This window comes from Lonchura striata, chromosome 1A, assembly GCF_050655825.1.
Source record: "Lonchura striata isolate lonStrDom1 chromosome 1A, ASM5065582v1, whole genome shotgun sequence".
Taxonomy (NCBI): domain Eukaryota; kingdom Metazoa; phylum Chordata; class Aves; order Passeriformes; family Estrildidae; genus Lonchura; species Lonchura striata.
Window position 1 is genome coordinate 3,776,835 of NC_140741.1, and position 23,102 is coordinate 3,799,936.

The window sequence follows — 23,102 nt, forward strand, 5'->3', positions numbered from 1 at the left end:
CAAAAGAAGTAAAATAGGCGGTAAAGAGGGAGGGGGGGTGGGGAGGGGGGGGGGAAATTAATAGGCAACAAAAATAGGAATCGAAAATCTTCGAGAGGCTGGGCTGGCGAAAGGGCTGGTGCCCGACCGGCCTTTTTGCTGACTATTTTCTGTGCGATGGGTGGGAAGGAGAAAGTTGCGGCACACTTTTTATTCCTGTCTCCTCTGCAGACGCTTGGGAGCGTGAAGGGAGGATGCCTTTTTTTTTTTTTTTTTCCCTTTTTTTTTCTCTTCTCCCCCCCCCCCCCCCCCCCTTCTTCTTTTCCCTCCTTTCTACTGAATTATTCATATTGTCAGTGGTGAAGCCAGGACTATTAGCATGCATCAGACATGCTGTTTGTCTGTTTGCTAACATTCTTCATTCAGGACTTGTTAACTACCAGACAAGCTTAACACGCTTCTCTTTTTTCCCCTCCTCTCCTCTTTCCCTCCGTCTCTCCCCCCTCGCCCCCCCTCGCTCCCTCCCCTCTGTTCTGCCTTCCTCTCTGCCTGCTCTGCTCCCTTGGCTTCGCCGCCGTCCCTGCCACCCCTCGCAGCCGCCCATTGTTGCCGCGGGGCCGTGCGGGCGCGGGGCGAGGCCGCCTCCCGGGCCTGCCCGGCCGCGCAGATGCGCCGCCTCGCCGGGAGCCTCCCGCCCGCCCGCCCGGGGACTGCGGAGCTGCGAGGGAACACCCAGCGCCGCATCCACCGCCGGCCCCGCCAGGGTAAGCTGCTCCCGCCGAGCGCAGGGGATGCCCAGTGGGAAAATCAAGTTTCGGGAACTGCGTGGGGATCGGCACACTGGCTCGCGTCTGCCTGATAATCTGTGATTAACCAGGAGTGCGTTATCAGCCCGGCGAGGTCCGGGCTCATGCGGGAGGATCGCTTTGCTGGCTATTAAGGATGTGATAGACTAATATTTGCTATTGTTGCTGTTTTTTAGGTTCTCTTCTCCCTTTCTATCGAGTCTGCCCCTCCCTTCGCTAGCCTGTTTAAAACCGGCAAGCTTCATTTTCTTAGCAGACAAAGGTCGATCACAGCTTTTATTTCTGAATGCAAATGTTCTAGGACTTGTGCCAGTCCTGCCTTCATTGAGCACAATATAACTGCTTTCCTGAATGGCGTTTTCCCCTTCCCTTCTGAAAAATAAAAATAGAAGGGAGTTTAAGAGAAGAAACAAAGTTGGGCGGTGCAAGTTTTTTACATTTATTTAATATTTCAGTCTGTGTGAAGCATTATTAAGCATCCCTGTGCAGAGCAGCTGTAACGTAGCCACCAGGCAGTGCATGGGGTTTATTTGAAGGGACACGTACGAGAGAAGGGACCTGGTGGCATTGCTCAACTCCTAGCTTTGCAGGTAACTATCTGATGCTCTTCAGTGATTCTATCTCATCGCAGTTACATTACCTGGTTTTCTTAGCAACGTGAATTTGAAAGTAAATATTTTCATCATTCATGTTTAAATTTTTTGATTCTTGGAATTGTTCAGGATTAGTTTCTAATTACTATTTTTTATCATATATTTTAAAAATACTGTTTTTCAAGGCCTTTAAAGGCCCATAAGTGCCAAAAGTGTATTTTCTTTTTATCTTTTACATATGCGACTGGCACATGCTCATGCACACTTCCACTCTCTTTCTCTTCGGGTGTTAATGAAGGAATTTATTTTAAGTAGAATACTTAAATATTAGAGTAATGCCATTTATAGACCAAAGAAGCATGTGGATAGAGATGTACTGAGTTAGGCGCAATTTAAGAGATAGTTAAATGCTTAGGATTTATTATTACTGTGAAATTGCCAGATTTACAATAATAGGTATTTTCAATTCTTTCTATGGACAAATCTATGTGGAAATTAAAGTATCTGAAAATTAATATATTTTAGGACACTTTATGAGGAAAATAGTCCTTTCATATGTATTTCTAAACCAAAATGCTTTTTCTGCACACTGGAAAAAATGGGAGGCTTGTGTAAAATATTTTAATGTTTTCCTGTTAATTTTATTTATGTCTAAGATTTAAAGTAAATAACAGACCAAATACAAATAATTTCAGTTGTTTTCTCTGCAAAAAACAAACAAAAAACCACCAACTAAATACCCCCCCCCCCAAAAAAAAAAAAACAAAACCCAAATAATTTGAAAATACCTCGTGACTTTTACAAAAATAATTTTCAATTCAGGCCATTGACAGCACTGTATCAAAACCATCTCGGTATTGGCATTTCATTAGAAGTGTTTATGGCAGCATAAACTGAAATACAACTCATAACTGTAAGTAGTAAAGCAGTATTTATTGGCTGACCATGCTCAAAGGAACTAGAGAATATTTTAGTGAACTGTGTAGATTAAGAAAGGAATTTAGGAGCATATGGCTTGGTGATAGCTAAAATTAATTTCTTCAAAGTAGTTTTTAGAGGCCTCTAGCAGCTACATGGTACAATGCAAATAAAATATTAGTTGAGGGTTCACAAGCTGCTGAACACTTTTCACTGAGAAATTTCAGAGTACTTGACAGTATTGCTCCTAATGATGCTATTTATCTAAAGTAGATTTTTGTTTTTTTATTCTTAGGTTGTAATACTTGGGGGCTGTTTTGTTGATGAAGACTAGCTTAAAGGAATATACAATTGTTTCTCAGATATTACTTTATTATTTTGCGGAGGCTTGCTAGACATTACCTCTGCAAGTAAAAGAAGCAGAATTGCTTGGTTTATTTCATAGTGAGGGTTTCTATAAGTATGCTGAACATAGTAGTATATAAAGACCACGTGCATGTTAATTGAAGAGGGATTAAAATCTGTTCATAAGATTGGCAATTTCCGGGCTTTAAATTTAAAATTATTTTTAGTCTGTAACTTGAAATATAATTGCTGATAGAACTATTCAGCCCCTCAGATGAATGTCTTCAGAAATTATGCATGTGAGCTGGAGCATTTACATTTTGAAAGTGTTTTGTGTTGGAGTGCCAAGATTCTCGTACAAAATGTTCGGTGCATGTAATGAAAAATGAAAAGCATAGACAATACTTTGCTTAATTAAAAGATTTATTTTATAGCTGGCTAGGATGAAGTTTGGCATATTTTCAGATAATAATTATTAAGTTTTTAATATTTTCAGATAGTGATTGAGTGAAACAGAATTAAAATAATCTATGATAGAGCAAGTTGAGGGCAAAATGAGTGTTTCTCTCTCATCTCAATCCTCGAAATGCAATTTTGTCCTCTGGAAAAAAAATGTAAGGAGTTGCTGATAAATGACCTGTCTCTTGTTAACCTCCCACCTACCTTGTCTGAAAATCTGGCTTTTACCTACTATTGTGGAGAAGGAGGGGAGCACAAGGGTAAGGTCCGTGTGTTCTGGGCCTGAGAGGGGTGCGGAGTGCTGGGCAGAGCCGTGCTCCGTGCATGGCACAGCAGTGATCCCACAGGAACAGGATCTGCAGGCAGGCAGGCTACCATGGCATCCTTACTGCCAGACATAGCAAGTGGGCCGTCTGGCTAAACTTTTTTAAATTAATTGTAATTTCGTCTGGATCAATGTTACCGGGTTTGGATCAGGGTAAGAGAGATTTTATTGTGGGTAAAGGAGAGGGAAAAGGGAGGAGGAGGTGGAGAAGAGAAAGGGAAAGAGAATGGAGCGGGAGTTAGCTCTTCAAGATGTGAGTGCAGTCCGGGATTCTTGTCTTTGTTGAATATGTAAGATGAGTAGGACTGTGAGGCTGGATTGTGTTTTGTGTGGCTCTATGGGTACAGTACTGTCTTCTCATAGTATATGCCAAGTATTCATAAACCTTCGCTAGCAGCTAAGGAGAAATAAAAGGAGTGGAAGGAATGCCTTTTTTCATCCAGTTTTCTTCAGGGAAAAAAAAAATTGATTTTTTTTTTTTTGGTTGTGGAGGGGTTGTAATTCACATCCACTCAGTGCTTCATCAGCTCCCCTGTGAGCAGAATGGGTTCTGTGCTGCACTCGGCCTCCATCCGTGTGCCACATGTTCCATAAACCTTGGCAGGGCCTTGGTGCTGAGAGTCTGCCGTGCACATGGGTGCTCAGGGCAGGGCCAGGCCCGTGATCGTGACACTTTCCCTCAGGAAAATGGAAATGCGCTCTAATTAGGCATTTTTCCTGCTAACTGCATCAGTCCCTCGCAGCTTGAAGCAGGTGCCGGTAATCAGCCCTCCCTCCTCCTCCTGCAGTGGTGTGGTGCTTGGGCAGGTCTGAGATGCACAACAAAGCCACACTGCCACAGTTCTAACGCTGGTTTATGGCGTCTGTACCTGTCCTGGAAGGGGGGAAAAATAATTTAGAAATATGATTGCATGTGTTTTGTTTCTCAAATTTAAGACACGCTGTGGAGCATGTTCCTTCATAGCTGCATGCGTGTTCGTGCGGTGTGTGCTCACCCAGCACGTTTGATTGTCGCAGAGATAAGTGTTCATTTTGAATAAGTGTGCATGCAGCCAGACTCACATTTGCAGCCAGAAGACAAAAAGTTGGAATCCCTGTAGCCAGCACAATAGATGTTGCCCAGCAGTGATCCCAGTAGATAGAAAATGGACGGGTAGGTGTTTGGAGTGCACACGCACTTCTGCAAGTCCTGAGTTTATCTGCTGTAAGCTGTACCGGGCTGTGCAGATCTGTACTTGTTCATGCATCTGACTCCGTACCCGAGCCACAATACATGGAATTCTGTTGAGCTGAGTTTGATGGGCTTTGGAGCAATCCCCCTCTACCAGATATTCACTAACATCGCCTCTGTGCACGTTTGTGGAATCACTAATAATTCTGGCCTGTAACTTCTGACTAAAGAGCAAACCAGCCTGTGATTCTCTTAGGAATGGTGCAGAAATCTGTCCACAGGTATCCCTCTGCACTCACAGAGGATATTTTAAATCTCCAGTTCTAGAAGGGTTTTATTTAAATTTGACTTATGATCTTCAAAATAGCACATAATTCTGTTCAAGACATTCATTTGTAGAGGGATATGTAGGAATAAAATGCTCAGGATTAGGCCCTTTGCAATCTGTCTTTAAAAAAAAATATGCCATCAAATATGAGATCTCATAATTTTGAGTTACCCTTTATAAAAACTGTCTTTTTTCACAGAGTAGTGTTACCATTTATTTAGTAGTTGTATACTCCTTGTTCTTGCATACATTTGGAATTTGCTGTTCTGTACCTCTGGAAACAAAGGATCTGATCCGAAGGCCTCTGAAGGCGACAAGGGTTTTTTCACTGACTTCAAATGAGATTTGGATTAAGACTATATACATAATAGTTTCAAATAAAGATCTGACTGCTACAGTGGTTTTCAGGGTCTTCCACAAAACTTGTCAAAACTCTCATAAAAATTGTCTAGGCATGATGCTCCAAAATACACATCTAAGCATGAATCACGTTTTGTCGTTTTGCTTTAAAAAAAACCAAAATGGGGTGGGGTGGTGCTCCAAAGAGCTTTATCTCACTGGTGCTCCAAACGTGTGTTCTATGAATAAAAAAGAGGGAATGTTGGGTCAATATTTGGTGTGTAGCTGATGCATTACCTTATGCATTTTTTATTTAAATTAGGGCAGCCTTTTTGGAAGGAGTCTATAGATTTGAGATGGCAGTGTACTGCCTATTTATTTTTACACACGTAAATTTAAATTAACCTCAACCGTCGTATCCTGTTATCTGCCAAGGAAAACATTTAGCTCCTGTCCAATCTGTGTGGAGTTTGAAAGTGATTTGCTCTTTTCAAACTTGTTAAAGCGCAAATAGAAAAGTAAATTGCTTTGCATACCGATCGAACATTTTGCAAAGGGGAGGGAAGGAGGCCAAGGAAAAACGAATTTACTATTATAATAACCAATATACCTTTATAAAATATTAATTAAGTCATCATTTTCTAAAGCCCTTGATTGATTGCACTTGAATTGCTGACTGATATTTTGCCATACTTTAAATCTGAAGGACACTTAGCATGTCGCCCATTTATTCAGATACCTTCACACAGATATGTTTGCTGTGGCACTCATTCAGCTCCTGAAGTTCTTTTGTCAATGTAAGCAGACGTTTCCACAGGAGAGGCCAGCTACAATTTCAATAATAAAAGAGTTCACATGGTTTTATACCTACAGAGGCAAATATTTTTGGAGTGCCAAAATAGAAAAATAGTACTATTTAGACTGGTCTTGTTTTCTTTATTTTTCTCTGTTTTTTTTTTTTTTTCTCATTTTACATAATTTCAAAAGTAGAAAAGTACCCTGCAAACAGGAGCTAGCAGACAAGGAGCAGCACCATCAAGTCTATTTATTTTAATGTTGGGGGGACAGGCCGCTGAACTGAGTGGCTTAGAGAAATATGTGAGACACAGCGTTTCTGTTTTTCACAGCCCTGCTAGGCCAAGGTGGTTTACACTGAAGTTAATTCCTCAGAAAGAGGAGGCAGTTCTAAGGGACCTGTAAAAGTGATCACCAAATGCTGTTTTTTTCGCGTAAGTTAGGTTATTATTTCTGAAGCATTGCTTGCAGTAACTGGTCTCATGGAATTGCAGTAGCATAGGTGATCGAGGAGGGGCTGTTCGGTGGGAGAGTTCATTTGCATTTTCATCTGCAGGGTGTAATAACCATAAAGCAGCTACAAATATTGACAGTGTCTCAGATGGACAGTTGTTTCAGTTCAGGCAGTTCTGTGTTGGTGAACACGAAGCTTTGAAATGGACTTCTAAATGCATTGGCAGTCTTTTCAGAGCTGCTCGTGCTTTCTATTGGAATGCAGTCTGCAAAAGGCTAGGAAGGCTGTTTTGTTGCATCCAAGAGATTTTGATCACTGTATTTGTTTTGCCACCCAAACACAAAAAGCTCTGGTATATTTACTTCTACATTTGTATATACAGCAAGTATAATTTTCAAAATATTTTCCTCTTTGATAAATCATTCTTTATTTTCATCTTTTTTGGTGTATATATTTATTTTTCTCTCTGGTTGCAGACTTTTTTATTTTTCTTTTTTCTTTTTTTTTTTTTTTTTAGAAAGGAGAGTTCTCATGATAGTTTTGTTACCTTTGGCAGATAAGATGTATTGTCTAATTTGTCTATAGGAAACAAAATAGTATATCCAGTCCTGAGTCAGTGGAAAGTCTCCCACAGATATCAGAGGGTTTTGGATTGTCCTCTCAAACCCATCTATGACTAATTTAAAAACCTGATGCAGGAAGCCTGAACTCGAATGACTCTTGAAGTATGCTACATTATGCACAAGCTTCAGACTTGGGCAGTGAGCTTTTGGACCTTCTTGCTTTACCCAGTTTAACCCAAGGTGTGTCAGAATCTGCCTTTTAGGGACAGGGCATCAGTTTTCTTGCTAATCCAGCACGCATTTATGAATTGCAGGGTGCATGGAAGGAATTGATCACATCCCAAAATGGATGGAAACTCTCTTACAGGCCCAAAGGACATACACAATTTTGCTGCAGGGGTTCATCATGAGGTTTAGTTTTGGTTTTAATGCAGTGTGACATATAGGGATTTTTTGATTGCTTAGTTATTATGTGAATAAATAATTAACATTTTAAAATATATTTTTAGTAGTAACCATTTAATAAAAACAATTTTTCAACTCGATCCGTTATGAAGATAGCTAGTTACCAGTTTTTAATTGAAGGTTATACATTTCTCATTCTGTAATTATTATAGAAGGAGGAATTACCATGATCACATGGAAATTTTGTTTCTTAAATGGAGATTTACATTGATGGATTGAAGGTTTAAGGTGCAGATTTACATTTAAATTACATATTATGTGACATTTACATTTTAAATTATACTAAAACAATTATTTCTACTGTCTTATTGGTACCTTTGAATGTCTCTATAAAATTATTTCATTTAAAGTATAACCTATGTATATGTGTCCTGTATGAGATCTGAGTATTTTTTGTATGAGTGCGCTCCTATTTGGTGTAAATTAAAGTGAAGTTGCATGTACAATATTCACATGTAAACATTTAGGATGCTATTTAGCACTTTACGTAGACTAGTGATCACTTCTCTATAACACAAAATGCTTTTGGGGGTGGTATTTAATAGCACAAAAATGGTGTCTATCTGGTGCTTGCATTTTGTTTTCCCCAAAATGCTTTCAGGAATCAAAGCTCAGCAGTGTTGCTTAAGAGAAGATAAAGGATTTCTATCAAATTAATTTTTTAAAACCTATTAAGGAATAGCACATGGCTGCAGGTGCAGCCAGCTGGGAACAAGGTGGCCTGGAGTCTCAAGGAGTGGGCTGATTTTGGACAGGAAAGCAAACTTGGAAGGTGGTTGTAACTGCTGCAAGGAGCAGGCCAGAGTGGAAGTCAGTGAACACAGAATAAGTGTAATTTTCTAAGGAGACCTTCATGTTTGTGGGAAGTGCCATACACGGATGTGTGTCCTTGCTCTGCAGGTCCCTTTGGTCCAGGACACTGCAGGCCATGTCTTGCAATCGGTTTTATCAAGTTGGAAGGAACTTGAAGTATGAGCATAATTCTCTTCCCAAAATAGATTTCTTCACAGTGTCAGCTGGATATGGCTGGTTTGCACCCATATAAGGTTCTGGGCTGGACACAGAAGCACTAAAACTCCATTATTGTTGAAATAGTTGCTGCAAGCTTTTTGATACCTGCTGAGCTGAATACACCGAAGGGTCCGCACAGGCCTGGTGATGGGTTGGATTTCACCTGGAAAAGGGGTGTGAGTGCACCTTTATCCAGTCCTGAATTTTGTAACTTTTCTTGTTCAGTATGTTCCTCCTGAGATAAAATCTAACCTGAAACATTAAATGGAAGAGCAATTGAAGGTTCAGCAGGAAGTGCTAACAATCTCTCCTGAACATTAATCTGTGAAAAACTAGGCCTACACCTTAACTATGTCTATTAGTTTTAAGTTTGCAAGTAGTGGAAGAACAAATAGAAAAATTCAATTAACACCAGGAGATCAAGCTGAAAAACCACTTTGCCAGTGTGCTTGCAGCCTCTGTTCTGGCTCTGTATGAGCATTTCTGTAGAGCACTCAGGACAAAAAGTTTCCACAGGTGACCAGTAGCTGTTGGGTGGGTATTGCTTCTAATGGCAATTAAAAAAAAAAAACACCACTCTTCACGTAGTGAATTTCAGCTTCATGCTGATGGCTAGTTCAAAGCTTACATAAAGTTTAAGCCCCACACAAATTGCTTCAGATAGCCCGCAGCTTTTTTCTGTCTGTTGTGTATCATGAGCTACTACTGTAGAAGCCACTGGAAGAAATAATGGGTACAAAGAATAATTAACACTTCTGGGGCTGCAGATTATTTTGATCACAGATTTTATTTAGTCATTCTTCTTTCTTTTCTTATAGTATCCTTTAATTTGTAAAATATGCATCTAGGTATGCTATTGTCCAGAAATTAGGCCTTGCTGAAATGGGAATTGTGATGCCATTGTTTGGAAAAGTGAGTGAGAAGTTGGGAGATTCTTTTTCAGTCAGCCGTGAGTATAAATGTAAGAGCCTCTTCAAGTTTCTTCCTCTTTCTGTGCCTCAGCACCTCCCCTTGTAAGTTGGAGATAAATCTGGTGTTGCCCATGAGATTTTCGGTGTGAGAAACAGCTGATGGCTGAATAAACCATGTACAGCCAATGCACAGCACTGATTTGGGAAGCGAGAGTTGCTCGGGATGCAGAGTCTGCAGAATTTGAGGGGTCCAGTGCTGCCCTTGCACAAGTCTACATCTGGGGTATAGCTGCTCTTCTAGACCTTGACTGCCTCTGAATGGAGGCTTTTCTCATAACTTTGGGAGGCCTTTCCTCCCAAAATTCACTGGTGCTCCTTACCAAAGGGGAAAGGTTATGTATTGCTTGCCATAAGGTTTCTTTAATCACCGCTATCTTGTAAATTAATCACTCTGTTATATACATTGATAAATAATAGGAGAGAGTAACCCACTCAGCATCTGCATCAATATACCTGAAGTCAAAGTCTAAGTCAGAACTGAACAGCTTGGGAGAAGGATACTGTGAAATTGCCTGGTCTCTTATCCTTCCAGTTTAGGATTCTTCTGTGCAAGTAATTAAAATCTGGTACGTTGATAGCATTTTAAGATTATATGGGAAGGTTAGGTAGATCATCACATTAAAAAATCCAAATAAAACCCCAATCCCCCAAAAATTTTACAGAATACTAAACAATGACAATGAAAACTAGAATTTACAAATCATAACATTTTATGAATGCAGAACAGAAAGGTGGGAGGCAACTTTTAAAAATAAACACATAAGCATACTTTACATGTTTTGTTTGCTGGATTTTTTTTCTCTTTGAGAATTCTATTATTTTGATCCTATTGCTTGCCTAAGTGTAATTGAATTTAGGATTTCTTTCTTTTTGCAGCAGCCTCTCCTCTGTTTGCACTAGGAGCTTAGCTTCTGGGAGCCAGGTGGCAGATTTGTCCACACTGGCACTGTGGCACTGGCTGGAGCAGCAGATGTCCAGGTCACTCTGCGTCCAGTGTCCATTCCCTGAGAGCGTGGCCACCCTGGAGTGCCCCAGACACACACGGGGTGCTCAGCAAGGAGCAGCTGAGTGCACAGGGCCACGCTGGTTCCACCCTGTGGACAGCTCCAGCAGGCCAGGGTGTTTCAGAAACACTGGAAAAGCTGTTTGGGTTTAGTTGTTCCCTGCATTTTTAATAAATGTCCCTGTGAAAACAAAGTCCTGCAGGTGCTTATAGACAGGGCTGACCTGTGCACCCACATCTGGTCCTGGACTGGGACTCTTTCCATGTCCTCTCTGCCTCTCCACCACATCCCCTCTCTCCTCATCCACAGCTGCTTGGTGCCGACTGGCAAACCAGTGCTTTGAACCAAAGGTAGGAATACAGGAGTCCTGCAGCCAGACTTCTCTGAAATGTTCCTAGTATTCCTCTGCCCAGTTTGGCAGCTTTATAGACTGATTGTTACTGACTGAAAATCTTTGGGTGAGTGCTGCTGGGCCCCTACGTTGTGGTGCTAGTGTTTATTTTGGTGTCTCCAGCTGGCTCAGGAGTGTTTTTGTTAGCTAGTGTCCTGGACCCTCATTTCCACTTCCAGGCCCAGCTGCATATGGATGTCCTGAGCACTAGGGGTGTGTAAGCTGGCCAGGGCAGGCAACTCCCCTCCTTTATTTGCAGTATCAGTTGAGATCAAATGGGATAAATTAATGTGATAAACCTAAACAGAAAAAGAGAAGGTGTAGATGCTCCAGTCTGGACTGTAGAGTTGAGCATGGTTTTTAGGTATCTACATGAAGTGAGTGCTCCCAGCTTTTTTCGTGCTCTTTGCATGAGACTTCCAAACTTCTGTGTTTGATTTTTTTGGGTCTTCCTCACTCTTTCTTCCTTCGCTCTTTAGGTCAGTTGACATCCAGTCTTTCCAACATTGCTGGTAGGCAAAGCTGTTTTTGCAGGCACTGTCTCACTTGTGCACCTCCTGTGTGGTCAGTGCCTGCCTTTGAGTGATAGCAGATCAGAGAAAGGCAGAAGAAGCTCCCTGTTGTCCTCAGTGAAAGGTGTGCTCAAAGGGATGAGCAGGTTTCAGCAGCCTGAAGCAAAGGTCTGGGAGCTCCTGGTGCCACAGCCACTGTCGTGGTTTCAGTGCCCTTTTTGAGAAACAGATGTGTCGATTGTTGCAGGGGTTCATTGTCAGAGATAATGAGAGTTGCAAGTATGTGAGAGATCTTAGGAAGAAAATCAATGGTAAACCAGTGTTTCAATCTTTAGCCTCAGTAAGTTACTTACTTTTAAAATCTAGTTCTGCTCAGAGGTGAAACTGTTTCCATTCATGTTCTGTCGATCACAATATTGGAGTGGAGTCGTAAGTCAGTCTTGGGAAGGTTTTGTTCTCTTTATGTAAGAAGCCCTTCCAATAACTCCTCAAACTCCTCATAGCTGTTTTCTTTGTGTCTGATTTTAAGAAGTGGAATTTTTTACAAGATACATTTGAATTTTATTTTGCAATCGGTGAAAGGCTCCTCTTTAGCATGGAATATACACATTACAGACTATTTAACTGGAAGCAAATTTTTCTTTTGAGCATATATTTTATTAATAAGTTACTAGGATCACTTTTTGTAGATATACTGCTGTAAATAATGTGATGACTTGTATGACTTGTACCTCTGTAGGAGTTTTGCAAAGATTAACACCATGAGACATGAAACCTCTCCCTAAAATATATGAAAAAAAAGAAATTACGTAAAAATTTTTTTGAGAAACAGCGACAGAGATAAAAAATAAAGACAGCTGGGTGAGACGTGTTTCTGTTGATTTGAGAATTCATGTTTTATTTTGTCTAGCGATCAGTATGCATTTTTTTATTTTTAGAAAATAAAAATACATCATCTGATTTCCAATTTGAAAAAACAGAAGACCTATGTTTCCATATTCCACAAAGTTTCATTTTGCACTCCGATTTTAATTTTACTTTTGTGTGTTTGTTCAATACAAACTTCAGTGTTGAAATGCACTGATTTTGTAAATTTTTCTTTTAAAAGGAGAAAGACACTGATTTCACTTCAGGTGTGTAAAGCAATAGATGTGACTCTGGCTGCTCCTGGTGAAGGAAGAAGCATGGTAGCTTCTGGAATGGCAGTGTCAGACCCTGGCTAGTTGTCTCTGCAGCAGCCCTGTGCTGGACTGCTGGGCAGGCTCATCTTCAGCAGCACATGGTGCTCTCCCAATCGCTGTACCTCTGTTTAATTTGTCTCATCTGTGCCACAGTCTCTTCTGAAGAACTTGAGCTTCAGATGAAAATGTAGTTCCCAGGCAGAAAAGAACTGCAGTAAAAGTAGTTGTACTACTAGTTTGTCCTATGATTAATAGCAAGACTTGCTTAGAAGTTAGTCTTTGATTTCCTCTATTTAATTGTAGCCCTAAGTGAAATGGGTTTTTGATTTATAGAAAATGCAAAATTAGGTACAGAAAGTTTTAAATTACAGTAACAGTAAAAAATTTCCCACAATAATCATCCCATATTGTTTCAATTCAAAAGAGCCAGGGCTTGATTTGTGTGGGAAAGAAGCCATAGCAGCCAAGTTCCACATTTGAAACTGGGGAGAGGGGAGGATCAATTACCCTCTTTTGAGTGTATAAAAATATGCCTGAACTTCACTATGTAAAACTTTTATCATATATTCCCTCTTTGGAAGGGTGTGTGTTGATTAATTAATTTAGAATAGATCTTTTCTTACATATATACCCTGTAAAAGCAAGAGAAAAATTGTGTTCAAACCTTCAAGGACATAGTTAAAAAAGCAAAAGCTTTAGGAGCAGCAAGGGCTTGTAATCATGATGGAAAACTGATCTATTCTGTTTTATAGTATTTACATTATGCATAGTGGTTCAATAAACTGTGAAAGCACTAACATAGTTCAATAACAGTAGCTTTAATAATAGTATTTTAATTCCTAAGCAACTTTTTTAAAGTTCTGCATGGCTGATCTCACTTTTGCTGAGATCTTTTACTTTTGCAACATATTTGTGTTGACTTTTTGTTTCATTAGACTACAATGCCTATGTGTGTTTGCAGCACTAATCCTAGATGCTGAGATTCTGGATAGTTAAAATATATTCAGTATCATTTAAGCTATTCCAGAGTAAATGACTGCTTTAACAGATGAGACCAAATTCTGCTCTATTTACAGGGATAAATGCTGAAAAACACTGATCTGACCTATGTAAGTTTGCATGCAAGATCCTCAGAGCAGGAGTTTTGGCCCTTTGTATTTGATTTTTTTGTTTACCACAACACAGTGTTTAAAATAATTCTGAAAATAATAATTCAGTTGTTATTCTGTTGGCCAGCTTGATGGTTTTTAAAATCCTGCTTTACAGTTTTATTTGGAGCACCCTGATTTTACAGTTTGAATGTAAAGTGTTGCTTCTATTCTGTTTGATTTGGCATGACCGAGATGTAAAATCTAAACATAAAGCATAGTATTGATCCATTTATAAGTATTTTCAATGGTATTGCAGTCCTTGGATAATTTATTGTTGCAGGATTTTAAAGTCAGGTGAGCTCTGCAATTGTGCTATAGCCTGACAGTTTAATCAAGATACAAATTTAGAAACAAATCAGCACTGTCTTTTATATAGTGCCTCTAAATCCATGGTAATTTGTACCAGACCTCGGTAATAGGAAAGGATCGCCGTTTCATGCCACCAATACCAGTGGGTGTTGCTCCCCAGCTGCATCTTATAAGAGAAGATGCAAGAGAAATTAAAGGATCCCCAGATGCATTTTTCTGTAATGTACCTTTTGCAGAGTACGAGGCTGGTGGAAAATTCTCTTGGATTCAGTGTGCGAGCCGGCTGTAAATAGTGCCATATGTTCTGCACACTTTAACTCCTACCTTTTGAGAGCACTGGCCAGTTTTTAAGTCAGCTCTCTTTACTTTGTAGTTTTGGAACATGTAAAAAACGTAAGCACTTGTACTCTGCAAGCTCAGAACAGGGAGGGGAGAGCTCAAGTGCTGCTGGTGCCTACCCTGGCTGCCTCGGGACTCTCCCAGAGGCCTGTTTCAGGGAGCTCTGCTGTGCCAGGACAGCCCTTGCAGCATGAGCTCGTCCCTGCACGCTCAGCTCCAGCGTATCCGAGCTATAGGCTGAGGCTGTGTGCACTGGCAGCACAGATGGAGTGTGCTCTCATTAGGACTGTTTGTTGCCTGTTGGAACACACAGCATATTTCTACCGTGGCATCAACAGTTTCTAAGAACTGAGGTCAAAATAAACAGGTTGCAGTTGGATTCAGGAACAGTCTGGGAAACAACTTAAAATTCCCTGCTTAGGCATAACCATATTCCTTGATAGGTGGGTAAAAAGGCATTCTCATAGCAAGGGTTCATCTGAATTGATGCTTAGTGTATGCAGCCCAGTGTGGAGTTGCAAGGGCACAGCCAGTACATTTTCTATAGATATTGGCATAGGTATGCAAAATTGACCTTATTTTAAATAAATGACCAGATTTAAGCCCAGCACTCCTGCTCTGGTTCTCCCAGTAGTGCTTGAGCAAAGTGAAAGCGATGTCCTTGTGCCCGTGTGGGAGGTGCCTGTTCTCACCAGGCCTCAGCCTCCCCTGCAGGCAGGGATGTTGCTGGAAACCCTGGCGTGTGCGGGCTCTGTGCAGGAGCAGAGCTGGGGGGCTGGCAGACAACCTCTGGCAAGCCTCCTGGAAGCTGCTTGGAGTTGCTACTGCCCCAGACTCCCCACCCCAGCCTTTCGCTGGGGATTAGTGCTTCCTCAGCAGAACGTGCACCTGAGCTGCCTCATTGCAAACCCGCAGGTCCAGCTCTGGCCCTTGGAAGGGCATCACTCGCTGCGGAGCTGGGAGCAGCCAGGTGGAGCAGACCGCTGGGAAAAGGGAGCTCGGTGTGTGACAGCAAGATTCACCAGTGCCCCTTCCACAGCCGGTAAGTATTTACAGCATCAGCCCATACACACACTCGTGTTCCAGGTGACAGCCTGACCCCACAGGCGTTGAGTGAGCTCTAGCCAGCAATATCAATGAATGCAGGGTTTCATTTGTAGTGTTTAAAAAGCCTGCAAAGTTTTACGAAACAGGACAAATACTTGTGATGATTTTGGCTTGAGTAGAACTGTAAATAGATGAGCTTCCTGATAGAATCAGCAACAGTCACTTGTAAGGGTTTACTCATGTTAACCTGGTCACAGTTCATTAGCAGCCAAAGGAACTATCCTGTTTGTTGAGCTGCAAACACACAAAGGCACAGCAATCTGCTAAGTGTTAGAAAATGTTCTCGTGGGTTTAGTTAGAAAATGTTCTCATGGGATTTGGGGTCTTTTGGACAGGGAGGGTTAAATCTTACTCTAGTTTCGGTGGTTAAAATCTTTTAAAAAGTAATTTTTTTCCTTTTCAGAAATGAAACATTATTGAGCTGTATGGTATGCATAACAGTAAATGGCTAATACAGATATGTGTAGTGGAGTAGTGAAAAGAGGTGTCAAAAGAATTATGAACATTTTGAAGACTGATATGGAAAGATGTGTATAATTCTCTAAAAGAAAGGGTAAAAAAGAAAGCCTTCCCATATTCTTTGCTGCTACCAGTTTACTGCTGTTGCCATTCTTACTTCCCATGGCATGAGGCATTCAGTGGTCTACAACCACATAGTAATATTATCATCCCTTACTTTACCGCAGTGACAGGGAAGCAGCACTCCTAGAATACCTTGTTTATAGGATGATGTCACTGTCTCCACAAGGTTTTCTTGGTTCTTGATGCTGTTCTCCATATGCTTCTACACACAGTTTGTGTGTAACAATGTGCCTTTCCATCCTTGATCCTGGCAGGTCTTGTGCAGCCTCATTCACCCTTGCCCCACCACCTCTTCCCTGCCCATAGACAGCTGCAGAGTCTCAAGCTCTTCATTGACTGTGAATGCAGTTGGGAACACTCTCCTCCCCCCCACTTTTAAGTTGGCTCTCAAAGCCCATCGCAGATGGTCTGTACCTCATACATAATAAAGATTTTTTTTTTCTTCTTCTGAGGCGGGTTTCTGTGAATGTGAGAGGCAGACAGTCTGGCAAGCTTAGACCTGTGTTTTTATATTTTTTTTTCTAAGTGAGCCTTGAGGGATTTGTTTGCCATAATTTGAAACCACTTAATAGCTTATGGAGTGCAGTAATATCTTGGTTCCAGAGGCTGGAACCTGATTTGTCTGTTTGATATTTTCTAAGGGTAGGTTATACACATTGGCAAAATGGAGTTAGGGCCCAGCTGGACAAGACAAAGGAATTAAGGAGAAGCATTCCAGGAACTAAAGCAGTTGCTTTAGGTAGGTGGTCTTCTAATCAGAGTATGGTGGGTTTGTGCTGTGTGTGTGAGTTGCTTTGGGGTCACCTGTTACAGCTGTGTATTTCCAACTACTTATAAGAATTGTTCCAGTGAGTTCCCTCTGGCCTATTTTCAGACTTGAGCAGTAAAGTCTGTGTACCAAAATGTCCCCAGGACCTCATGTAAGAGCCTAAGAAGCATTTTCAAATGTCAGATAGTTCGGGTTCTAGGTAGCTCAACACCACTTCTTCTTAGTTCCCTTCTGTATGGTTGTATTGGCTCAGCATTCCAGTAGCCATAAAAACAGGTCCATGTGTGGAAATCTGCTTCATGGGCCAGGCTGCCAGTGGGTTCTGGGTTTCTGTTCTTCATGGAATCTGCCATAGGGCTCTTCCTGATCTCTGCACTGTGCTTTGGGAACTGAAAATGTAGAACATATGCGGGAGGAAAGTAATGGAAATACATTTACACCAGCAGTTTCAGCAGTGGTTTTGACCTGATTGAGAAAAGATATGTCAAGGTGAGATATGGAATTGTATGTTTTAAAAGATAAAGGAAAAATGTCCTGAACTAAATTGGATTTTGGTCATGATGAGGATGAAATGAACAGGTATTTCACTCCTCTGTTGTGCATGTTAAATGCTGTGTGTCTGTGTGTGTGTGTGTGTGTGTGTGTGTTCTATACAGTGAGTTGTTACTCAGTATATAGAACAGTAAAGTCCAAAACCAGCCTGTGAGTGGTCGAGTATTTGCTGAAATACTTTGGGGTTCAATTATCTGAAGCTCTTGGCTCTTAGAGAGAAAAAAGTCCCACAGGTGTTAGATAAGATGCTTTTCCAGGGACTGAAGGGTGTCAAGAGTAAGGGTCTCTGAGAAGTGAACAGAGGAAATAAAATTTTTTGAGAAGAGATGAACTCCAGAGAACATTCCAGTTAAGCAGCAATGGTCAGCAGCACAGGGCAGTCATAGGCTTATCCTTCAGAGTGGAAGGACCTTGGGAGGCATCTAGTCCAGCCTCCTGCTTAAAGCTGGGCCAGCTGAGACCCTGTGGTTCAAGGTTTTGTTCAGTTAGGTCATGAAAGCTTCTGAGTATGGAGGCTGCACAGCCTCTCTGTGCAGCCCCTTCCGCTGCTTGCCTGACTTAATGGCAGAAAGGTTTTCCTTTGTTTCTAGCTGAACCTTGTGTATTTCAAATTCTGTCTGTGTCCCTTGTTCTCCCACGACAGCCCACTGTGAATAACTTAGCTCTGGCTTCTCCTAGCCTCCTTTGGGTGTGGCGAGCTCTCACCAGAGCCTGCTCAGGTCCCTTAGCCCCTTCTCACAGGGCTGATGGTCATCCTGGGGGTCCCTGTTGTTCTGCCTACACTGCGGTATCGCTCAGCAGGCTGAGGAATGGCACAGAAGCCTCTCAGGACAGCGCTGGGGCTGACCCAGGCTGTCCCATGGGATGCTGGCACCAGGACAGGCGGAGTGGCTCCCTGTGATCCTCATCACTCTTGTCCAGCCCCTCTAAGGGGTGTAGGTGTTTTTACTGACCATCTGCTGGAAGCAGTGCCAGCAGCTGATGCTGTTGGCTGGCCTTGGCCTTCACAGCAGATTCCTGGGTTAATAGTGTGGCGTTACTAATTTCAGGTATTAATATAGAAAAATATTAGCTTGGATTTGAAAATCATGTCATAGTTTCAATGTTAGAAGACGTTAAAGCACTGTAGATTTTCTTTCCAGAGTGGTTTCTGAGCTGCTGAGATACATGTTTTAAGCATAAAACGCAACAGTTAGAGATATACTTAGTCTTAAAAATTGTTAGGTGTCATGTAATTGCATATCTACAGAACCCAGGGCTTTAAGAGCAATACTGAGTATCATGAAATTGTGATTTGATTTTAAAATAAAGCGACATCAATAAGAGCAAGAGTCTTCTGCTTTTGTAAAGCAAATGTTCATCTAAGAGGGGTTTTTTCAAATAGTGAACCACGTGTGTAAAATTCTGAAATGATAGCTGCTATTATGTGCTCATCTGCTTGGCACAGTAATTAAAATATACATTAATGCTGTGAGACACGTGTTTAGAAGTAAGGATTGAAATTAATCACCCTGCCCCTATATAAATTGCTTGATGAGTCCAACAGCACATGTGTTGCTATAGAAAGCTGTGAGCTTGTGTATTGTACGTGGGTACAATTACATTTAGTATTTCACATGTTTTATTAAATATAAATACAAAAGTACATTTAATTTCATTAAAGCTATGGAGCAGGGTTATTTACATATTTTTCCTGTGTGGGATAAGCGTTTTTACAGGTAAAACTTGTACTGTAATAACCCCTAAAGATGGAATTGTCAAGCTGCTCAAATACTGCTTAAGGAGCCTGAGGTATCTGTGAGCAGGGCAGGAGGAATTTCTGCCTCCGTGAGATGTGGCTCACACAGGGCCAGGCTGGCCCATCCACAGGGTCCCTTGTGGAGCACCAGGTGCAGGACGGGCTTGTGCCAAGCTGAGCTGTGTGGAGGAGGCCCTTGGCTGCTGAGAGAGTGACAATTCTGCATCCACTGATGAGATTTATCATAGACTTAAGCTTGCAATGTTAATCCCATCTCCAGCTTCCTGGGCATAGGACACAGTTGTCCTGAGGAAGTCCCCAGTTGAGTTTACAGCCTGTGCAATTACCAAGTGAAGTGCCACCTCAGCCTCTACCATGGTTACTCTGCCTGCCAGAAAAACGTGGTGATAAATATTCCACAAGATGCTTGAGAGGCCGTGATGTCACCCCTATTCCAGCCAATTCAAGGGGTCAGGTTTGCTCTGTTACTTTAGGGGCTACGTGACGTGTCAGTGGAAGGGCAGGTGCATGTCCTTCCCACAGCGCTGAAATGCACACAGTGTGCAGCTCAGAGCACTGCTGCTGTCCTGCTGCTCTGCTTCCCCGGGCTGTGTAGGGAAATGCACACAGTGTGCAGCTCAGAGCACTGCTGCTGTCCTGCTCCCCACTGCAGGGAGCTGCTCTGCTTCCCCAGGCTGTGTAGGGAGCAGCTGGAGAGCTGCTGCTTTTCCTGGTGACACAGTGCAGCGTCCCAACAGAGAGCAGTGCCATCATGGAGCTCATGGACTGAGAGAGAGAAGCAGCGAGCAGTGGGCTGAGGACACAAAAAGAATGAATTTGTTGTCTAGGGGATTGTTTGGGAATGGTTGTTTTTGCAAAACTCTGAGTTCTGTAGTCTCACTGGTCTATGTACCTCTTTGTGTGTTCAAGATCTAAATGCAGTGTGCAGGCAGCCTTTCTCTTACAGCTAATATTGATATCCTGCCCCAGAGTTACAAAAGCAGAGAAGAGAAAACCCTCACAGACATTTACTGCTTTAGCTGATACATATTTGCCTGTTTCTGAGTGGTGAAAGTTGTTATTTTTATTATTTTTGCAGCATATCAGCCTGGATGTGGTCACCCTGTCAGGAGTGTAAAATTTACAGCAGAAATTATTTTAACACTGGAAAAGCTCTTACTCATCTGAACCATCATTCAGAATACACAGTGAAAGTCTCCAAGCAGAAGTTTTCCATCCCACTGTCTGCAGGACTCCTGCAGGTCTTCTGATGCTTAAGGTAAGATTAAAAATAAAGAACAAACAACTTAGTTGCAAAGTGGAAGCTGGTAAAGCATAAAGGTATAATTCTAGGGCAGAGAGGATCCTCTTTGTGCATTGACCTCTGTCTATAGAAGCATTGGCATTGTTAGAAAATTTTAGTGCAATATTTGTTTAAATAATCAAAGCAGAAAGAACAGTAATCCCAAGTTTACTACCAGAATTAAATATATATAAATGTATATATGTATATATAAAGAAATTGCTTAATATTAAAAAATGAAAGGATGTATTATGTTTTCTTTATTCTTTTGAAAATGTGTCAAAGTACAGAAGTGTTTAACTATGAAACATACGTTAATATAAGCAGGGAAAGTAGGAACCATGAGTGGGATAATGTATTTTGTTTTGCTTAGCTCCTGAGAAATAGCTGCAATATAGAAATAGCTGCATAACCTGTGTACAGGTTATGCCATTGTTTGTCCTTAGTGATTTTGGTCTGTGTTTTATAGTGGTGTCCATTATATTCAGTGAATTAAACTCTTGCAGTGTATTTTCTTATTTCTCCATCAGTGTAGTACAGGCAGCTGAGGTGTCATCAGGATCCTTTCTCCATGGCTGTAGTCATAGGATTTTATATAAGGAGCATTTTCCAGAGGCTATCAGTATGTTCTCTTACACATGAAATTTTTCTGTGGTTTGTTTTAGGTCATATATATAACTAAAACACAGTCCAGAAACTTTGTTTTCTAAATATGTGTTGGGCACAGTTGTTAATGTTGCAGGTGTTCACATTCAGGGCAATATAAAATGCTACTTATGACAAATAAAAAATAATGGAATGCTGACTTTACAGCCCTAGGACTTTGGCCTGGGCCTACAAACAGACATTATTTTTCATTTGTTTATAGACAGACAAGTTTGTAATTAAGACAGTAATGGGCATAAACATTCTTGCAGCCTTTGTAGCTCATCTTTCTTGTGAGCATCAAAGAGAATATTTGTGGTAGAACGCACAGTAATAAGCATGGGGGAATCAACAGCATGCAGATTCATTTGTTTATTTATTTATTGAATCTGGTTATCCCCTATCCTTCCATCATCTGTGCCTCTGCAATAAAGGCAAAGCATGCCTATCTTCTCTCACTGCTGTCACTCCAGATGCTGTAGATAAGAACGATAGCTGGACACAAGTACCACACTGTGCACCCCAGAACACCAGAGGTGTTAAAAACACAGGCAAAGACTCGTGTAACCATTACATCAGTGTCCTATTTCTGGAAATGACTACTGTAAATTACCATTTGGCTGAGGAATTCATCGTGCTGATCTGGAGCCTGCATAATCCAACTGTGGATTACATCAAGCACATGAAAAAGCTGCCCAGGAATCCTGGCACAGAATGATACTGTTTTGTTTTGCATAGGAAACCTGTGTGCTCATGCATACATGTGTATAAATATGTAAAGTGGTTTGGATTGCCTGTGTCTGAAGGCAGAGCCCTGCATGTGGCAGATCTTTTAACTTCAGGGGTTGTACATCTTTTATGTCAGCTCTGAGGCAGTTGAGGTGAGCTGAAATGTCAGTGTTGGGGGGGTCAGTGGTGTGTGAGAGTTGCCACAACACTGTAAGAGCATTTAGAGAATCTATGATTTGATCCCTCTCATAGCTTGGTCCAAACCAGCTTGTGTTCATTGGCTGTGAAGCCCATTTATGTCTGCAACACTTGGGGACAGCAGTTTGGGGCTGTGTATCTGGGGGTCAGGAGTTTTGAGGTCTTTAATAATTATCTAGAGGGAGGACTTCTATTGAGGAAATGTTACCAATCTGATGATTTTTGTTGTCTTTAGTTAGTGTCAGCAGTGTTACAAAGCTGAGATTTGTGCGTCCATGTATTTTACACTGAATTTAAAACACAAATATCTTCTCATAAGAATCTTATTTTTAAAAATGGAAAGAAAGAAAAAATATCAGTCTGGTGAAGAGGTGGTTGTTCTTACTAAGAAAACAGTGAGTTATTGCTGCTACCTCTGACGTATCTATGTCTAGTAATACATGTATCTCTTTAGGACTAGACCTCAGAATAAATTGCAACATCAGAAACTAAATTAAAATCTTCTAAAACTTGATCCTCACATATTTTTAAGGAAGTGGTCTATTCCAAGTGGTCTATTCTATTCTACTCTAATGTATGAAGTCTTGTTAAGATTAAAATCTCTGGAGGCTGAAGTTCATTTTTTGAGGAAGAAACCCAGCTAACAATAAAATCAGGTAATGTCAAATGACATTATTACAGATAATTAAAATAAATTTTTATTCAGAACATCATCAGTGTATGCAATAAATAATAGCTGAGATGAAAGGCTGACCCCATGCTTGTTAAATTGCTTGAAAGTTAATTTGGATGCGTTCAGGTGAAGGAAGAGTTTTGGTTGTGTGGGATTTTTTTTTCCCCTCAGCGACAGTTTTCTTTGTAATTCCACAAGGAATTGAATAATTTGGGCTCGTCGGACCCACCTGTGAAAAGCAGATGCCCTTGTACACAAGCGATCTTCACTCAGCTGGTGAGCAATGAATACAGAGAATGGACAGTGCAGTTGCTCCAATATTAAATTGCTCTTGTGAGCCTTTCAAGCTGGATTTATTTCCAGTCCAGAGGAAATGACTGATAATCCTTTTTTTTTT

General features: G+C 41.2%; 1 protein-coding gene across 1 annotated transcript in view; it reads left to right on the forward strand.

The window, feature by feature from the left end:
* The window catches only part of LOC144246307 (uncharacterized), a 135,040-nt gene that overhangs the window by 21,555 nt on the left and 90,383 nt on the right, over positions 1-23,102 (forward strand). Inside the window, exons 4-7 of the mRNA XM_085569101.1 lie at positions 576-743; positions 15,325-15,451; positions 16,745-16,837; positions 20,257-20,436. Of these exons, the coding sequence (XP_085425227.1) occupies positions 576-743; positions 15,325-15,451; positions 16,745-16,837; positions 20,257-20,345 (477 nt within the window). The 3' untranslated portion in view covers positions 20,346-20,436. The remainder of the gene's footprint in view (positions 1-575; positions 744-15,324; positions 15,452-16,744; positions 16,838-20,256; positions 20,437-23,102) is intronic.